Source organism: Taudactylus pleione, unplaced genomic scaffold (assembly GCF_031769625.1).
Source record: "Taudactylus pleione unplaced genomic scaffold, aTauple2 ptg000341l, whole genome shotgun sequence".
Taxonomy (NCBI): Eukaryota; Metazoa; Chordata; class Amphibia; order Anura; family Myobatrachidae; genus Taudactylus; species Taudactylus pleione.
Genome location: NW_028284742.1, coordinates 2,570,732 through 2,590,074, shown reverse-complemented (window position 1 = coordinate 2,590,074; position 19,343 = coordinate 2,570,732). Strand labels below are relative to the sequence as shown.

At 42.7% G+C, this 19,343-nt stretch overlaps 1 protein-coding gene across 1 annotated transcript in view; it reads right to left on the bottom strand.

Moving 5' to 3' along the window:
• The window catches only part of ABCA4 (ATP binding cassette subfamily A member 4), a 363,439-nt gene that overhangs the window by 100,334 nt on the left and 243,762 nt on the right, over nt 1-19,343 (bottom strand). Inside the window, exons 23-26 of the mRNA XM_088443970.1 lie at nt 8,646-8,785; nt 1,364-1,501; nt 989-1,182; nt 271-355 (exon numbers count right to left, since the gene is read on the bottom strand). Of these exons, the coding sequence (XP_088300096.1) occupies nt 271-355; nt 989-1,182; nt 1,364-1,501; nt 8,646-8,785 (557 nt within the window). The remainder of the gene's footprint in view (nt 1-270; nt 356-988; nt 1,183-1,363; nt 1,502-8,645; nt 8,786-19,343) is intronic.

Sequence of the window (19,343 nt, the reverse complement as noted above, 5' to 3'; positions counted from 1 at the left end):
GAGCAACCAATCAGGTTCTAGCTAGCATTTATCAAGTACTTTCTATAAAATGATAGGTAGAAGCTGATTGGCTGGACTAAGCAACTTCTCCACTTGTTCACTCTTTAGAAGGTTTGATACATCTCCCCCAAAGTTCACATAATGGTTTGTCCTACGATGATAAGTCACTGTGATGAAATGACAGATCCACTTTAAACTCTTGTGATAAACCTGTCATAATATTATAATGTTGTCACGGGTCCCCAGTGTAACTGCTAATGATCATCTTACCATCTAACTCTTGCTCCAGAGGATCTTCTTTGGCTTTAGGAGCACAGCTGGGACAAGGACAGGAACAGTCAGAGCGACAGGAAGCCTTGGAGAGTGAAGATATAGCATTAATGTAGGAATGGAATTTAGAATGGAACTAAAGCTGCAAAAGAATATGGTAGTCCATGCGAGTTTGGAATTGGATTGCAAATTAAATTCGCAATGCGTGTACGCCGTGAGAATGGCTCGCAGGACCCAATTTTCACCTAACTGGATTGACCCCTATAAGTTGATATGTTGTAATGCAGAGGAGAGTTTAACGAGTCAGTGGCTACAGTATATAGCATTATAGCATTGCAGGTATTTGCCACAATGTACTCTTGCTAGATTTCTCAGTCATATTGAGCAGCTTACAAAAGCCTTGGGTGGCTGTGTGTACACCATATGTCATCAGCTTGCCAGACTTACATTTGTTAAAGCTTCTAGAAAACGAAAATTTTAGGCCATAGCACCAAATCAGATACTAGTTATTTTTTATCTAATATATTCTAGAAAATGATAGTTAGAATCTAATTTGTTGCTATGAGGTAACACTTTAATTTTTTCCATTATAGCTGTTTTAGAAAATTTGAAGATAAATCCAAGCCCCAATATACAGAGAATAGCAGAATGGTGATCAGATAGTGATGGTGTAAATCCTGCCCATGGTGGCATCTGAGGGGAGAAGCTGCCAACTTACAGAATCTTTCTTGCCTGATTCTTTGACATTTCTCATCCTCCTGACTAGAGTCAGGTAGAAGCCTGTTCCAAAGCAGTTCTTCAGGAATAAGGGAGAGCCGCTGCAGTACAGCTTTCCTTGTGAAATGATTGCGATTCTATCCCCTAGGAGATCAGCCTCATCCATGTGATGAGTAGAAAGAATAATGGTTCTGCCTGGTAAAAATAAGAGTTAGTACTGATGTGGCATGTGCTCCGTAATCCAAAACAATATAAACTTTAAAGTGGTAAACAGTAAAAGTAAATAGAAATAAATGTGAGCTGATCATTATTGAAGTTTGAATCTTAAACCTGTTAATAAATGAAGGATCCAGGTTTCAGTGATAATGGAGCCTACCTGACCGGTATTTCAACAGCAGATCCCAAATAGACCTCCTAGAATATGGGTCAACACCTGATGTGGGCTCATCCAAAATCACAACCTTAGAGTCACCAACAAATGCCATTGCAAGAGATAACTTCCTTTGCATGCCACCTAAAAGTCAAAAGATATATACATAATATTATATACTGGGAATTATTAATTAAACATAGCAATACTGATAGTGCAATGCATTATTGAATATGGTATGCGGTCATAATTCTGACCGCAGGGATACCGGCGCTCAGAATGCACAGTACCGGCATCACATCAGCCGGAATTTTGAAGGTAAGTAGCGGGGTTAGAAGGAGGGTTATCGTTAGAGGTTAAGGTTAGGCACTAGGGGGAGGGTTAGGTTTAGGTATTAGGGGGGAGGTTAGGTTCAGGCACTGGGGAGGGTTAGGGTCGGGAGGGGAGGAGGGTTAGGATACCAACTGACAGGTGTTGGTATCCTGATCCTGTTGGGATGCCGGCGTTGGGATTTTGACCCCCGGGATCCCGACCACAGGCATCCCATACTCAACCCATTGTATGTATGTATATATATATATATATATATATATATAGCATGCACACACAGTCACTGAGGTGTTCACTATAGGATCTATTGTTGCTGATTGAAGTCGTGGTTTATGGAAATATTATCCAGTAGCTGAATGAGACTTATTTGTGTTCTACATCGAATAGTGGAAACTGACATTTATTTGTGTCTTGCATCAAAATTGTGATTTACCCCTGATGAAGTCCGTTTAAGGACGAAACGTGTTGGGTCACATTTCCGGTTTATCCGTTGAAACATTCGGGTCCACTATTATGAGCTTTCAGGTATTAGGTGCAGCAGTGGATGTTATAACTAACCCGACTACGATCTGTAATAATCTGTTTTGGAAACATCGGATGTAAGCTGTCTTTTGTAATTTGTTGATGTTATATCAAATAAATATTTGAAAAATATTAATGGTGGCCTTTGGGCCTGATATGTCTGGGTGATTTCTTGGTGCGAGAGTCTATTTCAGCATGATCCCAAGGAAGGATCAGTTATCCGGGGAAACACAATATCGGCACAATCCCGATGAAGGATTAGTTATAAATTCTGTGTTTCTTATAGAGGTGTATTTAACACCACAATTTTCCTTTCACTGCTTTGAACCGTTGGGGAAAGCTGCTTCTTCCACTATCTAGCTCTCAGGGACCTATTTATCAAGTTTAACAATTCCATATGATTAAAACATCCTTGCAATTTACCTGAGGTTAAACACAGGTGATATCGAAGATATCTCCTGAGTTCAGCTAAGTAACATAGGATACCACAGTCCCTAGCGTTATTCATAATGGGGACTGCTGTCTGAAGCAATTTACCAAGCTCCAAAAAGCTTAGCTTTTCAGGGCTTGACCCTGTTAGTTATAATCATCTTCAGGTGGCATTAGTCATTGTAATATATAGTCTACATTATCTCCAGAGAGAGACCTTTGAATGTGCGTATATGGGACCCGATGGAGAAAAATTGCTTACCTTAATAAATTGACACCTCAGTCTATGGCTTACTACTCATCTTCAGTCTCTTTCTCATATCATGACACAGTCCCAGGCACATAAAGCTCTGTCCTCACTAACATAATCCCACAAGTCACTGACTCCCACAAGATCAGCACACTCATCACCAGCTGCTGTGAGCTTTACAAAGATTGATTATCAAGGATCACAAAACAAAAGAGAAGGCAACAAACCAGAATAATTTGATGTACTTTTGTGCTGCACGTATGATATGTAATCATTTATTTCTGTAATCTTCCTACGCATATGGGCCCTCATTCAGAGCCGTACGCTCTGAGCAGAGCGCACGCTCTGAATGAGGGCCGGGCTCCATTTTCATGGAGCGTCCTCCTGGACGCTTGTATAGCTGTGGGTCACCACCCACAGGCTATACGAGCGTGCATTTTGATGGCCGCGATGGTCATGACCATCGCGACCATCGAAATTGCGAGCCGGAGCCTACGGTTGAGGTTTTCAACCGCAAGCTCCGGAGTGATTTTGGCTCTATCAGAGCCAAAATCACTCCCACTGACATCACTAGTGATGTCAGTGGGCCGGCTTCTGACGGGAGGCGTTCCCGCGGGAACGCCCCCGTCAGGGAGGCACGCCCCCGGCACGCCCACCAAAGGGGGTGTGCTGTCAATCAACATTGACAGCACGCCCCCTTTGATCGGACACAACGAGCGAAGGAAAGTCCTTCGCTCGTCGTGTCTGGCGCATGCGCACGACGGAGCTCCCTCCGTCGTGCGCATGCTCAGTGCAGACCATCGACCCACTTGCGAGCGGACAGCCGCTCGCGAGTGGGTCTGAATCAGGCCCATGATTTGTTAGCTATTGTGTATAATGCTTCACCAAGTAGAAGACAACTGAGGGCCCAATTCAGACCCAGACACTAGACTGCGTTCACTCGTAGCCATAAGAAAAGAATGTATGCAAATGCCGCAATCACACGCTAAGACATTAGGACACCCCTTATGTCTAACGTGCGATCGCCGGGTGAAGTTAGATGCCCACTAGCCTATAGATAGACGCCCATTTGCACACGTCATCTCCAGGAAGTGTAAGAGAACATTGGTGCCAACCAGCACGCAGTGCTTGAGGAAGACCATGGGCTACTGCAAGCACTGCGAGTGCTGCTGTCTTTATTTCATTCATATGACGTGTATGCTGATGCTGCGTCTTAATTATGTACGCCCTTATAATGGTGTTAAAACACACTGACACGCCTGCATTCGCACATCCACACCCCTGTTTCCTTTGTCCTTCCCCTGTCACCACCCACAAATGGCCCGTTCTGTCACTCAAACTACCAGGCTGGCTGTATGCTGAGAGTGATCGTCTCCCGATCGCTGTACTGGTTCGCGTCTATTACGCATGCGCAGTTTGCAACAATCAGCCAGCTACGAGCGAACCCAGCCTAGCGTCCGGGTCTGAATTGGGCCGTGAGTGTCAATCTCCTAGCTTTGCTGTCTCACAGTACTGAGGCCATGGGTTAGATTCCAACCGGTGCACTGTGTGAAGGGTGGATTTCCTTCCACTATCCTCAAACAACACTTACAGTTTTACTTGGCTTATGACAAAAATAAACATTAGTGTGTACTTGTGATGAGGAATATAGGGCCTGATTCAGGTTGCTTCGCAAGGCTGCGTTCGCATGCACCCTGCACGCGGTGAATATATGCTAATGAATGCAATCGCACGGCAACCGCAGCACTATACCAAGATGCCAATCACTGTATAAAGCTTGCCCACTTTCCATGATATGCATCTGCAAGTCAGCGAAAACATCGGTACCATCCAGTAACATCAGAACCATCCGCACAGTTGTGGTTGACTGACCCTACAGTAGAAACTGCTAAACTTCCTGTCACCATCTAGACCTCTGCCAGCATATTCTATCGCAGGGGCTTAATTATGCACACCCCTGTAATGGCGTTTAAATGCCCAGGAATGCCTGCGTCTCTCTGACCACCCCCCATCACCACCCTCAAATGGTCACTTCCTGTCAATCACTGGGTGAAGACTCTGCATGCTCACTGTGATCACTTTCCGAATGATGTGGCTGGTTCGCGTATGTGCACTGCACAGGGTGGCAACTGGGGGGGCGGCTAAGAGGGCAGGTGACCCGGGTGCCAGACTTGAGGAGGTGCCGGGGAGAGGCTGTCGGGAGGCTAGGTTGCTGCTCTTTTGTAGGTTTGGAGCCGCATCCCAGCCTTGAGAGGCACAGAGACACCGTCAGTCTAATGTGGTACCGGTCGCAAGCCAATCAGTGCTTGTGGACCAGCAGCCAATCAGCAGAGGCTGCCGGTCCGTAAGCACCAGTTGGTTCGCAAGCCGCGCCACATTAAAATGACGGCAGTACTGACAGTTCCCAGAGTGTGGCAGCCCCGTTCCATGCCGCCCCAAGCTCACCCCCCACATTGCCCTGGCAGGTAAGAGAAGGGAGATGGGGCTTACTGTGGCTTGATAAAACAGGAATATGGGGAAGTTCATATTCCTTCAGCAATTCACAAATATATGTATGCTTATATAACTTTATTTTCCTTTGCTGCATGTACGAATATTAATTAAATTAATATTCCCCATTGGATTAACTGGAGGTATAGCCAGAATTATAGTACAAAGCTCATGAGAGAAAGAGGGACAGGGAGCAGTCGGAGAACAGAGGAGAGAGAGCACACAATGAGGGTCTGGGGGTGCCATTGCTGTTGCCATACATATGTATGAAATTGGCTGACTGGTATTCTGCACTGGGTGTCACAAATTTATTTTACAAGTATTACCTATTGCTGCTGATATAACATGTTTTTTTGTTGTAAGTCTGCATTGGCAAAATACGTGTATAATTAAGCTGTCTTTAAGTAAAAGCATTGTCATTTATTTTAGAATCTGTATTTGTGTGAATTATTTCATTATCTTTTATAACAAGTAAGGTTTATAAGTAATCCAGAACATATCGCGTTATCAGGCTTTTATATAAAAGAGGCCTTACTGTGGCATAATGTGTAAGGAGCATTACTGTGGCATAATGCATATGGGGCATTACTGTGGCATAAATTTACAGTATAAGGGGCATTACAGTGGCTTAATGTATAAAGGGCATTACTGTGGCTTAATGTATAAGGGGCGTTACTGTGGCATAACATTTTATAAGGGACATTACTGTGGCATAATGTGTTAAAAGGGACATTACTGTGTGGCATATTGTGTTGTAAGGGGCATTAATGTGGCATAATGTGTTATAAGGGGCTTTACTGTGTCGCAAAACTACACACCCTTTTTGTCCTCTATGTTGTATATTTGTTTTGGGGGGGAGCCAAATTAAGGCCTTGCCCCGGGTGACAAAAATCCTAGTTTCGACCCTGCACTGCGTTTTATACGCATGTGCAGATTGCAAACATCAGCTCGCTGCGTGTGAACGCAGCCTTGCGAACCAACCTGAATCAGGCCCATAGATTGAGAGCTCCACCTGGACAGGAACTGATTAGAAATTCTAAATACTCTCTGTAAAGCACTGAGTAATATGTGTGGACTGCAATAGCTGTTAATTAATTAATAAATAAGTAGTTTTCCATGGAAACATAAAATCTCTGTACAGAATCACGTTGGTGAAATGTCACAGCAAGATTCAAGTCAAAAGATAATGGACCTGATATAGCATGGAACGCACAGGAGAGAACGCACACACTTGGCCGATGTTTTTGTTCTTTGCGTGCACGTACTTGCCAGTGCGACCGGGTAATGGTACGCAGACTACATGCAGTATGTACGCAGACTCTTCCAAAACTGATTGACATGAAGTGCTGTTTGTGGGTGGTGATGGGGGGTGGTTAGGCAAACGCAGGCATTATAACGCCGTTATAGGGGTGTACATAATTAAGGCAGGGCAGCGGCATATGCAGCTATACTGTAAGCTGTACACAGGAAGCGGCCAAATTCGTGCGTCAGGTCAGGTCAACCACTATTATGATAATGGATCCGATGGTTCTCGATGTTTATGCTATCTTGTGTGCTGATCATGCTGTGCGTAAAGGTAGATGGGCGGCATAGTATGGGGCTGGGCGTCTGCATCTTGTCCTACGGTCTCCGTGCATATGCATTGATTTGCATATTCGCGCAGTGGACGGGTGCATGCATCTGCATTCGTGCGTTCCTTGCTGAATCAGGCCCACAGTATGCAATAATTTAAATCAGAGCTTATATTTTCTATATCAAATCTCATTAAGACAGTAAAGCCATAGACACCTAGTCTCCTGAAATGCCCAGGCGGCTCCCGATTTAGAGAGTAATCACCTGGATTCCCTCAAAAGCACATACCAAACTGCCAGATAATCAGGGGGTGTTGTTGTGATAATGCAAATATTTACCCTTAAGCCCACCTCCTCCTATGAACATGGTGGGAACATAATGACATAATAAGTTTTATCATACATACTGCTCTGCCTACTAAAGCTGGGTACACACTTGAGCGACCGGCAATCAGTCTGATGTTCCGGGCGAATTGTCTTCACCCTGGACATCACATTTGCCAGTACACATTACCCGATTTAATGAACGACAGAATGATCACTTGTTCCGTTCTTCATTAATATGTATGGTACCGCATGCGATATCATGTGATGAGCTATGCAGCACGGCGAATCATACAATATCGCATGGGACTTCGGGAGCACATAAATTGGGCATACACAACGCACAATATACCTGATTTGTCGTTCCGATTTGGTCAAATTGGGCCCCATATAGCTCTAGTGTGTATCCGGCTTTACAGAATCTCCCAAGAGGAAGGAATTTAAAGTAAACAAGTATGACTTTAGGGGTAGATGTACTAAACCTTGGAGAGAGATAACTGGAGAGAGATAAAAAAAACAACTAATAAGCTCCAAACTGTCATTTTTCAAACACAGGGCCTGATTCAGAGCCGCTCGTAAGCGGTCGCTCGTTCGCTCTGAGCGATGTTCGCACAACTGCGCGAAAGCGTATGGGTCGTAATGCGCATGCGCAAACCAGTCATTGCGGTCGGAAATCGTGCGCTCGTAAAACAGCGAGGGGCTGCTAATTTGATTGACAGAATGTACCGTTTGTGGGTGGTAACAGGGGAAGGTGCTTGAAAACTGGGGAGTGGAGATCCGAACGCAGGCGTGCCAAACGGTCTAAAGCGCATTTAATGGGAGTGAATAATTAGTAAAGGAGCATCATCGACCACGTCACTTGGTTGTCTTTTAGCCTGAACTGCTCGCAGTGATAGCGGTAAGAAAAACCTACCGCAAGCACTGCGAGCAGTTCAGATGCCTTTTCGATGTTCCCGATTAATCTAATAAATACCGGAGATGACGTGTGATGCGAATGGCAAAGAGGCGTCTTTGCAAAATAGCGAGTGCATTTTTTGAAAGCTCACTAAGACATAGAGGCGTCAACACACCGCAAAGAGCGAGCGCTCAATTTAAATATCTGGCCCCTTTTTTAGAACGACCGTCCGCAAATAGCGTCCGGCTCTGAATCAGGCCCACAGCCTGTTAAATGTCAGGATCTGATTGGTTGGTACCTCTCTTCACTTTTTATCTCTCCAAGGCTTAGTACATCTACCTCTTAGATGTCTGCAATGGACAAAGGACTTGCAAAGTTAGATCAAGAAAGTATATTTGACCTTCATATTTCATATACGAACATTTCATTTTGGGGGCTTAGTGGATCTATGAATGATAGCCGGACAAAAAAAAGTACCTGATAGGTTCTGAGCCTCCTCATTTCGTTTCTGAGGAATTCCAATATCTTCCAGCATCACCTCCATCTCTCTCTCAGCTTGCCGGATTGATTTACCTTTTAGCTGAGCATAAAACAGGATGTGCTCTGCCACTGTTAAGCTGGAGAAGTAAGAATTTTGGATATGTTTGTGATCCTAGTAATCGTTAATAAGACCATCGCTTTACTTTATATCCTCATCGGGTGATTTAAATAAACTATGGTAGTTATGTCTGCCTGGGAAGCCATCATCCCATGCATTTCAATTTCTACAAGATGCAACAACGGTTAAGGTGGGTCTCGCGATGTATGGTATATAGATGCAATATAGATGTAATTCTGTACATGCACAGTAATTCAATTCCACACATGTGCTCAAATTAGCAAACTGGACGATTTCCAAGGACTGCATCCTAGAAGCTGGTAATGGCTGCCATAATAGCAGGGAAGAGGATTCCCATTGGAAGCACTCTCTGCTATTGCAGTCTGGACTAGCAGTCCCAGGGGAAGGAGACTGCTCCCCCTGAGACTGCCTGTTCGACTGTGATTAGCAGGGAGCATTTCCAGTGATAAGTCACTGCTGCTACAGCGCCTAGGTATAATCTGCCACTGGTTCTTCCTCTTTAAAAAAAGAGTCCTCTGGAAGCAAATGAGGTCCTAGACTGATGAATTGGAAAACAGGATTACTAAGGAGGTAGAAGCTGATTGGGGGCTGGCTATGGTGGGGGTGAAATGTGCGTCAGAATGTGAGACTACAGCTGGTTGTACTAGGGCACCTTCTTACCAAAACTTTTAGTTTTCAGAGCATGAGATATCGCAAACATGAAATCCCCATGCGTTGTATGGAGACTGCGGTGTGCTCCGATAAGTACAACAGCATAAAACCAAAGAGCTCAATTGGCTTATACCATGTATACGGGCCATGGAAAAAGGAACATCTATTGCTCCTTGATCCTGCATGTCTGTTTACTTAGGGCCTGATTCAGAGCTTTGTGATGTTAGCATATGCTAATGCCGCAGGAGGTATCCGAGGACAAATTACGCCCCCTGACGGCATCACAGATCACCATTGCGACCACATTACCGGCATTGGCCATCTGAGTGAGTCGTAGGCTACTCAGAATGGTTGTCGCAGCTCCATAGCTGAGGTCAGTAAATCTGCGTTCTCAATTTTTGGTAATGCTGGCCATCGCTGACCATTTCCCGCCCCCAAACCTCCGCAGCATGCCAATCAGGCTGCGGTCGTATTCGTAGAAGGAGACCTGCATGTGCGCAGATATCCAACAATCAGAGTTGTACACAAACCATCGGGTTTGCGTATTACTCTGAATCAGGCCCTTAGTGCCTAGTTGTGTGTATGTGAAGGAACAAGGAGCATGAGGACTAGATTCAGTGGACATCTTCAACTACATTGCATTTACACATTGGCACTCTCTTCCCAAAAATAATGAATGAGGACAAAAATGAATCAGTATTTATTTTGTATCTTGAGACATATAAATGTACATAGGGGGAGGGAACTGCCTGATAGAGGTCACCTGGACGAACCTCTTATGCAATCTAGCAGTATTATTATTAGGTTCAGCATTGAGGAGTGTGCACTTGCAATCCTCTGTTTCTGCCTGTAGCACTACAAGTCTCAGCAGGTAGCATCTCACATTGTGCTTAGGGTGTGCAATCTAGGGCCCCTCTCCCTATGTATTCTGTACTATGTGTATGTATGTACATTGGAAGGACGAGACTCCTTCCACCTTGATTAGCACCCCTCTCACCTGTTCCTGGGTGTTTTTAATTAGCAAGGAGTCCTTGCACTCCAGATTGCACATCTAATGAGGCACACTGAGGGTAAAGCTGCATACACACACAACGATTGAGTTAATGAACGATTTTAGTAAACGATTTTCTACCTTGAAAAAATGAACTAAAATCGTTCACTAAAGTTGTTAATTTACTATGTTCATTTAAATGTAATGAACGATTTTTATGAACTACAAACGATTTTTGCATATTAACTTGATGAAAATCGTTGAGTTGACAAGTCTGACTGAACTACAAACTACAAACGTGAACGCGCATGAACAATAATCGTTCATCGTTTGACTCAGAAAGTGAACGATTTTTTCAAACGATTATCGTTAAACGATATTGTTAAACGATAATCGTTCAAAAAATTGTTGTTTGTGTATGCACCTTATGACCTATCATATATATATGCTGTGTGTCAGTTTTGGGACTGGTATTGGGGTGCGGGGCTCTCTGGGCTGCTGTGGTTGGCCTGTTGCATGGCATCATAATGTACACTTTTTCACTTCTTTAGTTTGTTTTTTATATATGTAGCACTTTATACACTTTTTATTATAACCTCCTACTTATGTAGGACTTAACACATAGGTTTTCTTTATTATTCTTTAACCTTCACTTTAAATCTCACACTATTGTGATGCCATGGGGTGGTTCAGTTGGGTTGGCCTGGGGGGTCCTGTGCCCTGTATTTGTTCCATAGGAGTGTTAGGGACCTGCCTGATAGAGGTCACCTGGACGCGGTGGGCAGGCCCATAATTATGGCCATTATTATGCCAAGAACCTCTTATACAATCTAGCAGTATTATTATTAGGTTCAGCATTGAGGAGTGTGCACTTGCATTCGTCTGTTTCTGCCTGTGACATATAAATGTACCATTAGATCTTCATTCTACTCATTCTCTCTATTATCATTCTCTCATACAGTATCTCCCAACTTATAGATTTCTGTAGTCAGGAGCACAAGAAGGGACTCCGGTCACGGGGCCTGATTCAGAGATGATGCTAATATGATCGTAGCTGTGATCTTGGACACAACGCAGCAGTGAGAATATGCTAATGTCTGCAAAGATCACCCGAGCATAAGGACGCCCATTGCTGCCTTCTTACCTGAATGCGACGACGCATACCTGCATAATATTGGTAACATCACTGCACATTGGCGGCCATCTTGGCAATGCGGGTTTGCCCTGCCGCAGCCTTGGGAGCTCTTCAGACACACAGAGCCACGCATGCACTCGCAGTGGCTAATTTATGCACTCCCATGTAACAGCATTTAAACGGACATACACGTCTGCGTTTCTCAGACCACCCCCCGTCACCACCCCCAAATACTGACAACCTGTCACTTACTCTATGATGGATTCCTATGTATGTCTGTGATCGCAGTATGATCGCTGCACACGCGCAGTGCAGCTTATACGCATGCGCGATGGCAAATAATCGCTCTATTGCATGCATAATCACCTTTGCCTCCCTCTCTGAATCAGGCCCACTCTGCGTAATATAATGGCCACTGTGTGCTTAATATGTGACCTGGCCACTGTGTGCTTGATAGGCCACTGTGTGCTTGATATGGGACCTGGACACTGTGTGCTTGATATGGGACCTGGCCACTGTGTGCTTGATATGGGACCTGGTCACTGTGTGCTTGATATGGGACCTGGCCACTGTGTGCTTGATATGGGACCTGGCCACTGTGTGCATGATATGGGACCTGGCCACTGTGTGCTTGATATGGGACCTGGCCACTGTGTGCATGATATGGGACCTGGCCACTGTGTGCTTAATATGGGACCTGGCCACTGTGTGCTTAATATGGGACCTGGCCACTGTGTGCTTAATATGGGAGCTGACCACTGTGTGCTTGATATGGGACCTGGCCACTGTGTGCTTGATATGGGACCTGGCCACTGTGTGCTTAATATGGGACCTGGCCACTGTGTGCTTGATATGGGACCTAGCCACTGTGTGCTTGATATGGGACCTGGCCACTGTGTGCTTAATAAGGAACCTGGCCACTATATGCTTGATAGGACACTGTGTGCTTGATATGGGACCTGGCCACTATGTGCTTGATATGGGACCTGGCCACTGTGTGCTTGATATGGGACCTGGCCACTGTGTGCTTGATATGGGACCTGGCCACTGTGTGCTTGATATGGGACCTGGCCACTGTGTGCTTGATATGGGACCTGGCCACTGCGTGCTTAATATGGGACCTGGCCACTGTGTGCTTGATATGGGACCTGGCCAGTGTGTGCTTAATGTGACCATAAAACTTAAAAACCAAGAGCTTATGCAAAGTAAATAGAAAAGACAGACTTTAAAATATCCAAATGTCGGCTATAATTATAGCTGTTTCTATGGATATCAATAGATATTATGCTAAACATAGCAATTGCTCCACCTCGATAAGGGATCTATGCCCTGTGAATACTCTTAAAAACAAACTTACATTTATTGAAACTGTAATGTTTATAGTCTTTTCAAACCAATTGGTGGAGTAGTTGATTAAAACAGCAGTGTCCCGATGTTAATAATCCGTGTAGCCAACAACTAACTGTTCCTACCCCTCCGGGGTTACCTCTGTGTGTTCACTGACCGCGGCGCTTGATGAAGGTGATAGCCGTCACGCTGTGGGACCCGCACTGATGGGGGATCGCTGAGTACTTTCTCCCTCCGGGGAATCCTCCTCGCGGCGCTGCTCTCACACTGTGTGGAGCCCGCGGCACAGGGTGATGACGTCAGACGCCGGGTGGCTTACTCGGATATGGTGACCGATCTGCTGTTGAAGATCCCTCAGTCCTCCCTTAACTCTCCAACGCGTTTCGAACCTAATGTGGTTCTTTTTCCAGGATGAGTGTGGTAGTTATTTAACTGCCTTTAAATACTAGATTTTATTATCCAAACAGGAAAGGGTAAAACTGGAAATCCTCAAAAAAGCGGCAAAGGCATGTTTTTGGGACTCCATTAAAAATTATTTTATTAGAAATTCTGTCTTTTGTCTTTTCTTGTGTTGGAAGTGTCAAGAATGTGTAAACATTAATGTTAAAAATGTATAAAAAGTATAGGAGGGATAATAAGAGGTATGTTCCTAAAAAAAAGTTTTATTAAAAATGTTTTATAAAACAGCTTTTAATTCTAGATCTATTTTCAGACCAATTGGTGGAGTAGTTGATTAAAACAGCAGTGTCCCGATGTTAATAATCCGTGTAGCCAACAACTCTCCAAATATTTGGAGAAGAATATGATCCCGAGAGGATTAAGAATAACAAAACAACCTACCTTTGAACCCCAGGGATACAGTTTCTATAAGCAATGGAACAAAATTTTGGATGCATGTTCCAGGAATCTTATGATGTTAATTATTGAAGAGAGAAAGACATCATTAACGAATATTAATGAAACCATTGAAAAGTTTGAAAAAAAGTTTGAACCACTACAATCAATGGAAGATTACAAGAATCTGATGAATATGACCAATCAAAAAAATAGAAAAACTAGAAGATAACATTATAGCACAAAAACAGAAAAAGTTTATTAGAGATCAAAAAGAAAAAGAATATTTAGAGAGAAATATAAATGAAAGAAGACAACAAATGAAGACAGAAGGTAATATGGACAATAAAAGGAGAGAATATCCAAGGGATCAAAAAATAAGGGAGAATAAAAAACCACCTTTGATCTCAACATATCCACAAACACCTAGAGTACAAAGACATTGCCAACCATATAACAAAAGGAATTTCTCATATGGAGAAAACCACCAACCCAAAAAGAACTTCATTGATAACCCATATAAATTAATTAGACAATCCTTCAATCAAGGAACAAAGGAAGAAAGAAAAAGTTATCAAGAACTCTTGCATAATACAGAGAAAAAAGATCACCAACAAGAACATCGGAAAAAACAACAGAAACTTAATTATCGAGAGAACTCAAATAGTGAGGAAGACGAGGATTTTTTAGACCTAATTTGGGACCATGGCAGACCACCAGATGTAGGACAATCGAGACAGAAAAAAAGAAGGAATTACCAAATTACAGAAAGAGGGGAACAAGAGGAGGAAGAAGAAAGAAATCTCAACAGATGTCAACAGAAACAAATATAATATTTAATTTAAGTACAAAAAACTTGACCAAACAACAAACTAATGTCCTACAAAAAGGTCTGAAATTTGCCCCCCAATTCAAGATCAATAAGTTTGATCTTTATATAGACACACACAAATTTACAAATTTATAAGAAAAGTATGTCTGAAAAAGTTTTTTGCAAAAAATTCCATCACTAGACAAACAACTGAGGTCACAAGAGAATACATACATACAAACCTGAAGCTGACATCCACGTTTTATCCCTCCCATATAAAAGGGGCCCATATAGAAACATTTCAACGGCTGGTAGAAAAAAACATTAAACTGTTACTGGATAATATGAGAAAAAAATATAATTTCACAAAAGAGGAGAAAAAAGCTTTAAAAGAATTACAACAAGACAAAGAAATCGTGATAAAACCAGCGGACAAGGGAGGAGGGATTGTGATACTAGATCGATCATCGTATGAAGAAGAAGCGAGAAGATTGCTTTCAGATAGTGAAACATACAGAAAATTGAGAAAGGATCCCATAATGGACTTTCAAAAAGCATTAAACACACAATTGGAAGAAGGTTTAAAAATGGGCATACTAACAAAAAAAGAATTCAAATTCATTAATTTAGAATTCCCAAAGACCCCGACCTTCTACTATCTGCCCAAGGTCCATAAAGACCCCCTGCACCCACCTGGAAGGCCCATTGTTTCTGCCATTGAGTCTTTAACATCAAATCTCTCCAAATATATAGATGTCTTTCTTCAAAATCTGGTAACGAAACAGAAAAGCTTCCTGAAAGACACTATGAGTATTCTTCAAGTTCTGGAAGACTTGGAATGGAACAATTCAGACTTTATGTGTACTAGTGATATTAAATCACTTTACACAGTAATAGATCACAAAATAGGATGCCAAGCCAGTAGACATTATCTTTCTACACAATCAGAACAATCTAATACCCAGATCAACTTCATTATGGACAATATCGACTTCATTCTCCGCCACAACTATTTTTGGTATGTCGGAGGTTATTTCATCCAGGAGCAAGGTACGGCCATGGGTACATCTTTTGCCCCCAGCTACGCCAACTTATTTGTGGCATGGTGGGAGGACCAACATATATGGAGTAACAATATTTTCCTAAAATACATCAAGTGTTGGAGAAGATATATAGATGACCTTTTCTTTGTGTGGAGCGACTCGAAAGAAGACCTTGAGAAATTTCTCGTTTACTTGAATGAAAACCAAATGAACCTGGAATTCACAACAATTTTTAGTAAAGAAATGGTAATATTTCTAGATCTTGAAATATTTATTAAGGATGACCACATCCACACAAGAACACATACCAAAGAGTGTAATGGTAACAACATGTTACCATATAACAGCAATCATCATCGAAGCAGGATTGAAAATATTCCTGGAGGACAATTTCGAAGGATTAGAAGGAATTGTAGTGATAACACAAATTATATGAAACAGAGTGAAGAACGCAAAAGAAAATTTATAGAAAAAGGATACCAGGGACAAAAATTGGAAGATGAAATCCGAAAAATATCCAATCTAGATCGCAAAGAACTTCTCACATATAAACCGATAAATACAGAACAAAATGAGACACAGACAATTTTCATTACACAATTTAACGGAAATCATAAAGAGATAGAAAATATTTTGACCAAACATTGGCATATATTACAACTGGATCAAGATATTAAAGAATTTTTACCTTAAAAGCCAAAAGTCATATACCGAAGAGCTAAATCTCTAAAACAACAATTAACACAAAGTTTTCTACCGGTGGTCAAGAATAATCAAAAACTAATAGGAATGGCTTCTACTACTGCACCAAATGTGTGGGCTGTAAACAACAACTAAATAGCACCAAACCAGTATTGGAATTTCAGTCCAAAGAAACAGGAGCATCCTTTAAAATTAAAGATGACATCTCGTGCGAGACAGAAGGAGCAATATATATGCTGGAATGCCCGTGTGGTTTCCAATATATTGGACAAACCAAACGAAAAATAAAGACGAGAATTTCGGAACACATCTATAATATCAAAAGAGGACTAAGTTCACATAGTGTCTCAGCTCACTTCCTGAAGTACCACCAAAAAACCCCAAAAGGATTAAAATTCCTTGGTATCCAGAAAGTAAAAGCTAAGGTGAAGACCAGGTAAACAAGTTAAAGAAAGCAGAAACCAAATGGATTTTTACTCTTAACACACTAGAACCCAATGGTTTAAATATAGATCTAGAATTAAAAGCTTTTTTATAAAACATTTTTAATAAAACTTTTTTTAGGAACATACCTCTTATTATCCCTCCTATACTTTTTATACATTTTTAACATTAATGTTTACACATTCTTGACACTTCCAACACAAGAAAAGACAAAAGACAGAATTTCTAATAAAATAATTTTTAATGGAGTCCCAAAAACATGCCTTTGCCGCTTTTTTGAAGATTTCCGGTTTTACCCTTTCCTGTTTGGATAATAAAATCTAGTATTTAAAGGCAGTTAAATAACTACCACACTCATCCTGGAAAAAGAACCACATTAGGTTCGAAACGCGTTGGAGAGTTAAGGGAGGACTGAAGGATCTTCAACAGCAGATCGGTCACCATATCCGAGTAAGCCACCCGGCGTCTGACGTCATCACCCTGTGCCGCGGGCTCCACACAGTGTGAGAGCAGCGCCGCGAGGAGGAATCCCCGGAGGGAGAAAGTACTCAGCGATCCCCCATCAGTACGGGTCCCATAGTGTGACGGCTATCACCTTCATCAAGCGCCGCGGTCAGTGAACACACAGAGGTAACCCCGGAGGGAGGAACAGTAAGGTAGGAACAGTTAGTTGTTGGCTACACGGATTATTAACATCGGGACACTGCTGTTTTAATCAACTACTCCACCAATTGGTCTGAAAAGACTATAAACATTACAGTTTCAATAAATGTAAGTTTGTTTTTAAGAGTATTCACAGGGCATAGATCCCTTATCGAGGTGGAGCAATTGCTATGTTTAGCATAATATCTATTGATATCCATAGAAACAGCTATAATTATAGCCGACATTTGGATATTTTAAAGTCTGTCTTTTCTATTTACTTTGCATAAGCTATTGGTTTTTAAGTTTTATGGTCACGTACAGTTTATACTGAGCAGCTAAATACATATATATTTACAATTTTACAAAGCGCAGCACACACACATTGTATTTCAGTGTGTGCTTAATATGGAACCTGGCCACTGTGTGCTTGATATGGGACCTGGCCACTGTGTGCTTAATATGGGACCTGGCCACTGTGTGTTTGATAGGCCACTGTGTGCTTGATATGGGACCTGGCCACTGTGTGCTTAATATGAGACCTGGCCACTGTGTGCTTGATATGGGACCTGGCCACTGTGTACTAGATGAGGGGCCATGGTCACGTCACGTTGGGGCATAACATCCCCTGCGGGCAATGCCACATCATGTTCAAGCTTGGCTTGTCCAATGCCTCCAAATCCCTAAGCCATACCCAGCCCCATTCTTCTCCCCTGAAAACAAACACCTCTTCAATGGCAGATGCCCCTGCTACATATACTGTATATAGTACCGAACCCCCTACCCAGTAAATTCTGCATTTGTCCCTTCTTTCTGAGATCTTCTTTCTGAGATCCTCTCAATGTTTATCATGGCATTGTTACATACAGTATACTTTATAAACTAAGGCATATTATCGGCAATCTCCCCATACCCCTAAACCCACATGTGGATCACCTACCTCTAGTGCCACAGCTTTTGTCCATTCTTTTACTATCAGATGAAATAGTAATAATCTCTACTGTTAACAATTTCTGGAAAATGTGAACATTTTTGAACATAAAGCAGAGGTTCCCAAATGCGGTCCTCAAGGCTCCCCAACAGTTCAGGTTTTAGCATTATCCATGGTTGAGCACAGTTAATTAAAATTTTTTTACAGAAGTACTAATTAAGGACCCTTTTGGTCAAGCATGGATATCCTTAAAACTTGTACTGTTAGGTGCCTTGAGGACGAGTTTGGGAACCTCTGACATAATGCATACCTCCCTACTGTCCCGCATTCAGCGGGATAGTCCCATTTTTCTGGCACTGTCCCTCTGTCCCACCCACCGGCCACATGTCCCGCAAGCAAACCATAAGCAGAGGTAGAACAGGTGCAATGCGCATGTGCATGACATCTGTTCACTAGTGTAGGGAGAGCCTGGGGGCTGCCCAGCATCTCAGAGAGTGCTGACCATGCCCCCACAGTGACGTAAACGGGGGTGCCGCAAGGTTCCATCCTGTTTTCATGATGCTACGCCCCTTTTACGTGAAGCCACACCGCATTTGTTGACTTTCTTAATGATTCTTAAAAGTTGGGTGGTATGATAATGTGAAGATTACTGGTACAGGGCCAGATGGGCCTATGGCAGAAAATTATCAAGAACCTATACGGAGTAGGGGAGGAGCTGTGACTGATGCTGTGTGGGTGTGGCCAGTGCCACATGTGGGCGTGTACACCCCCTACACAATCAGCCCCAATGTCTCCCTAAATAGGCAAAAGTAGAAAAACTGCATAATTGTGTGATGAATCTAGATAAACAGTTTTAATACTTCTGATTAAGGGCCAGCTGGGCGCCTGGTCGTCAACATGCTGCCAACATACGATGGGCCTATTTTTATGTGGAGGCCTGAGGCTGTAGCTCCATCTTCCCCATGGTTAATCTGGCCCTTCATTGGTAAAGAACTAAAAAATAAAAGAACCAATTTTGGATTTTT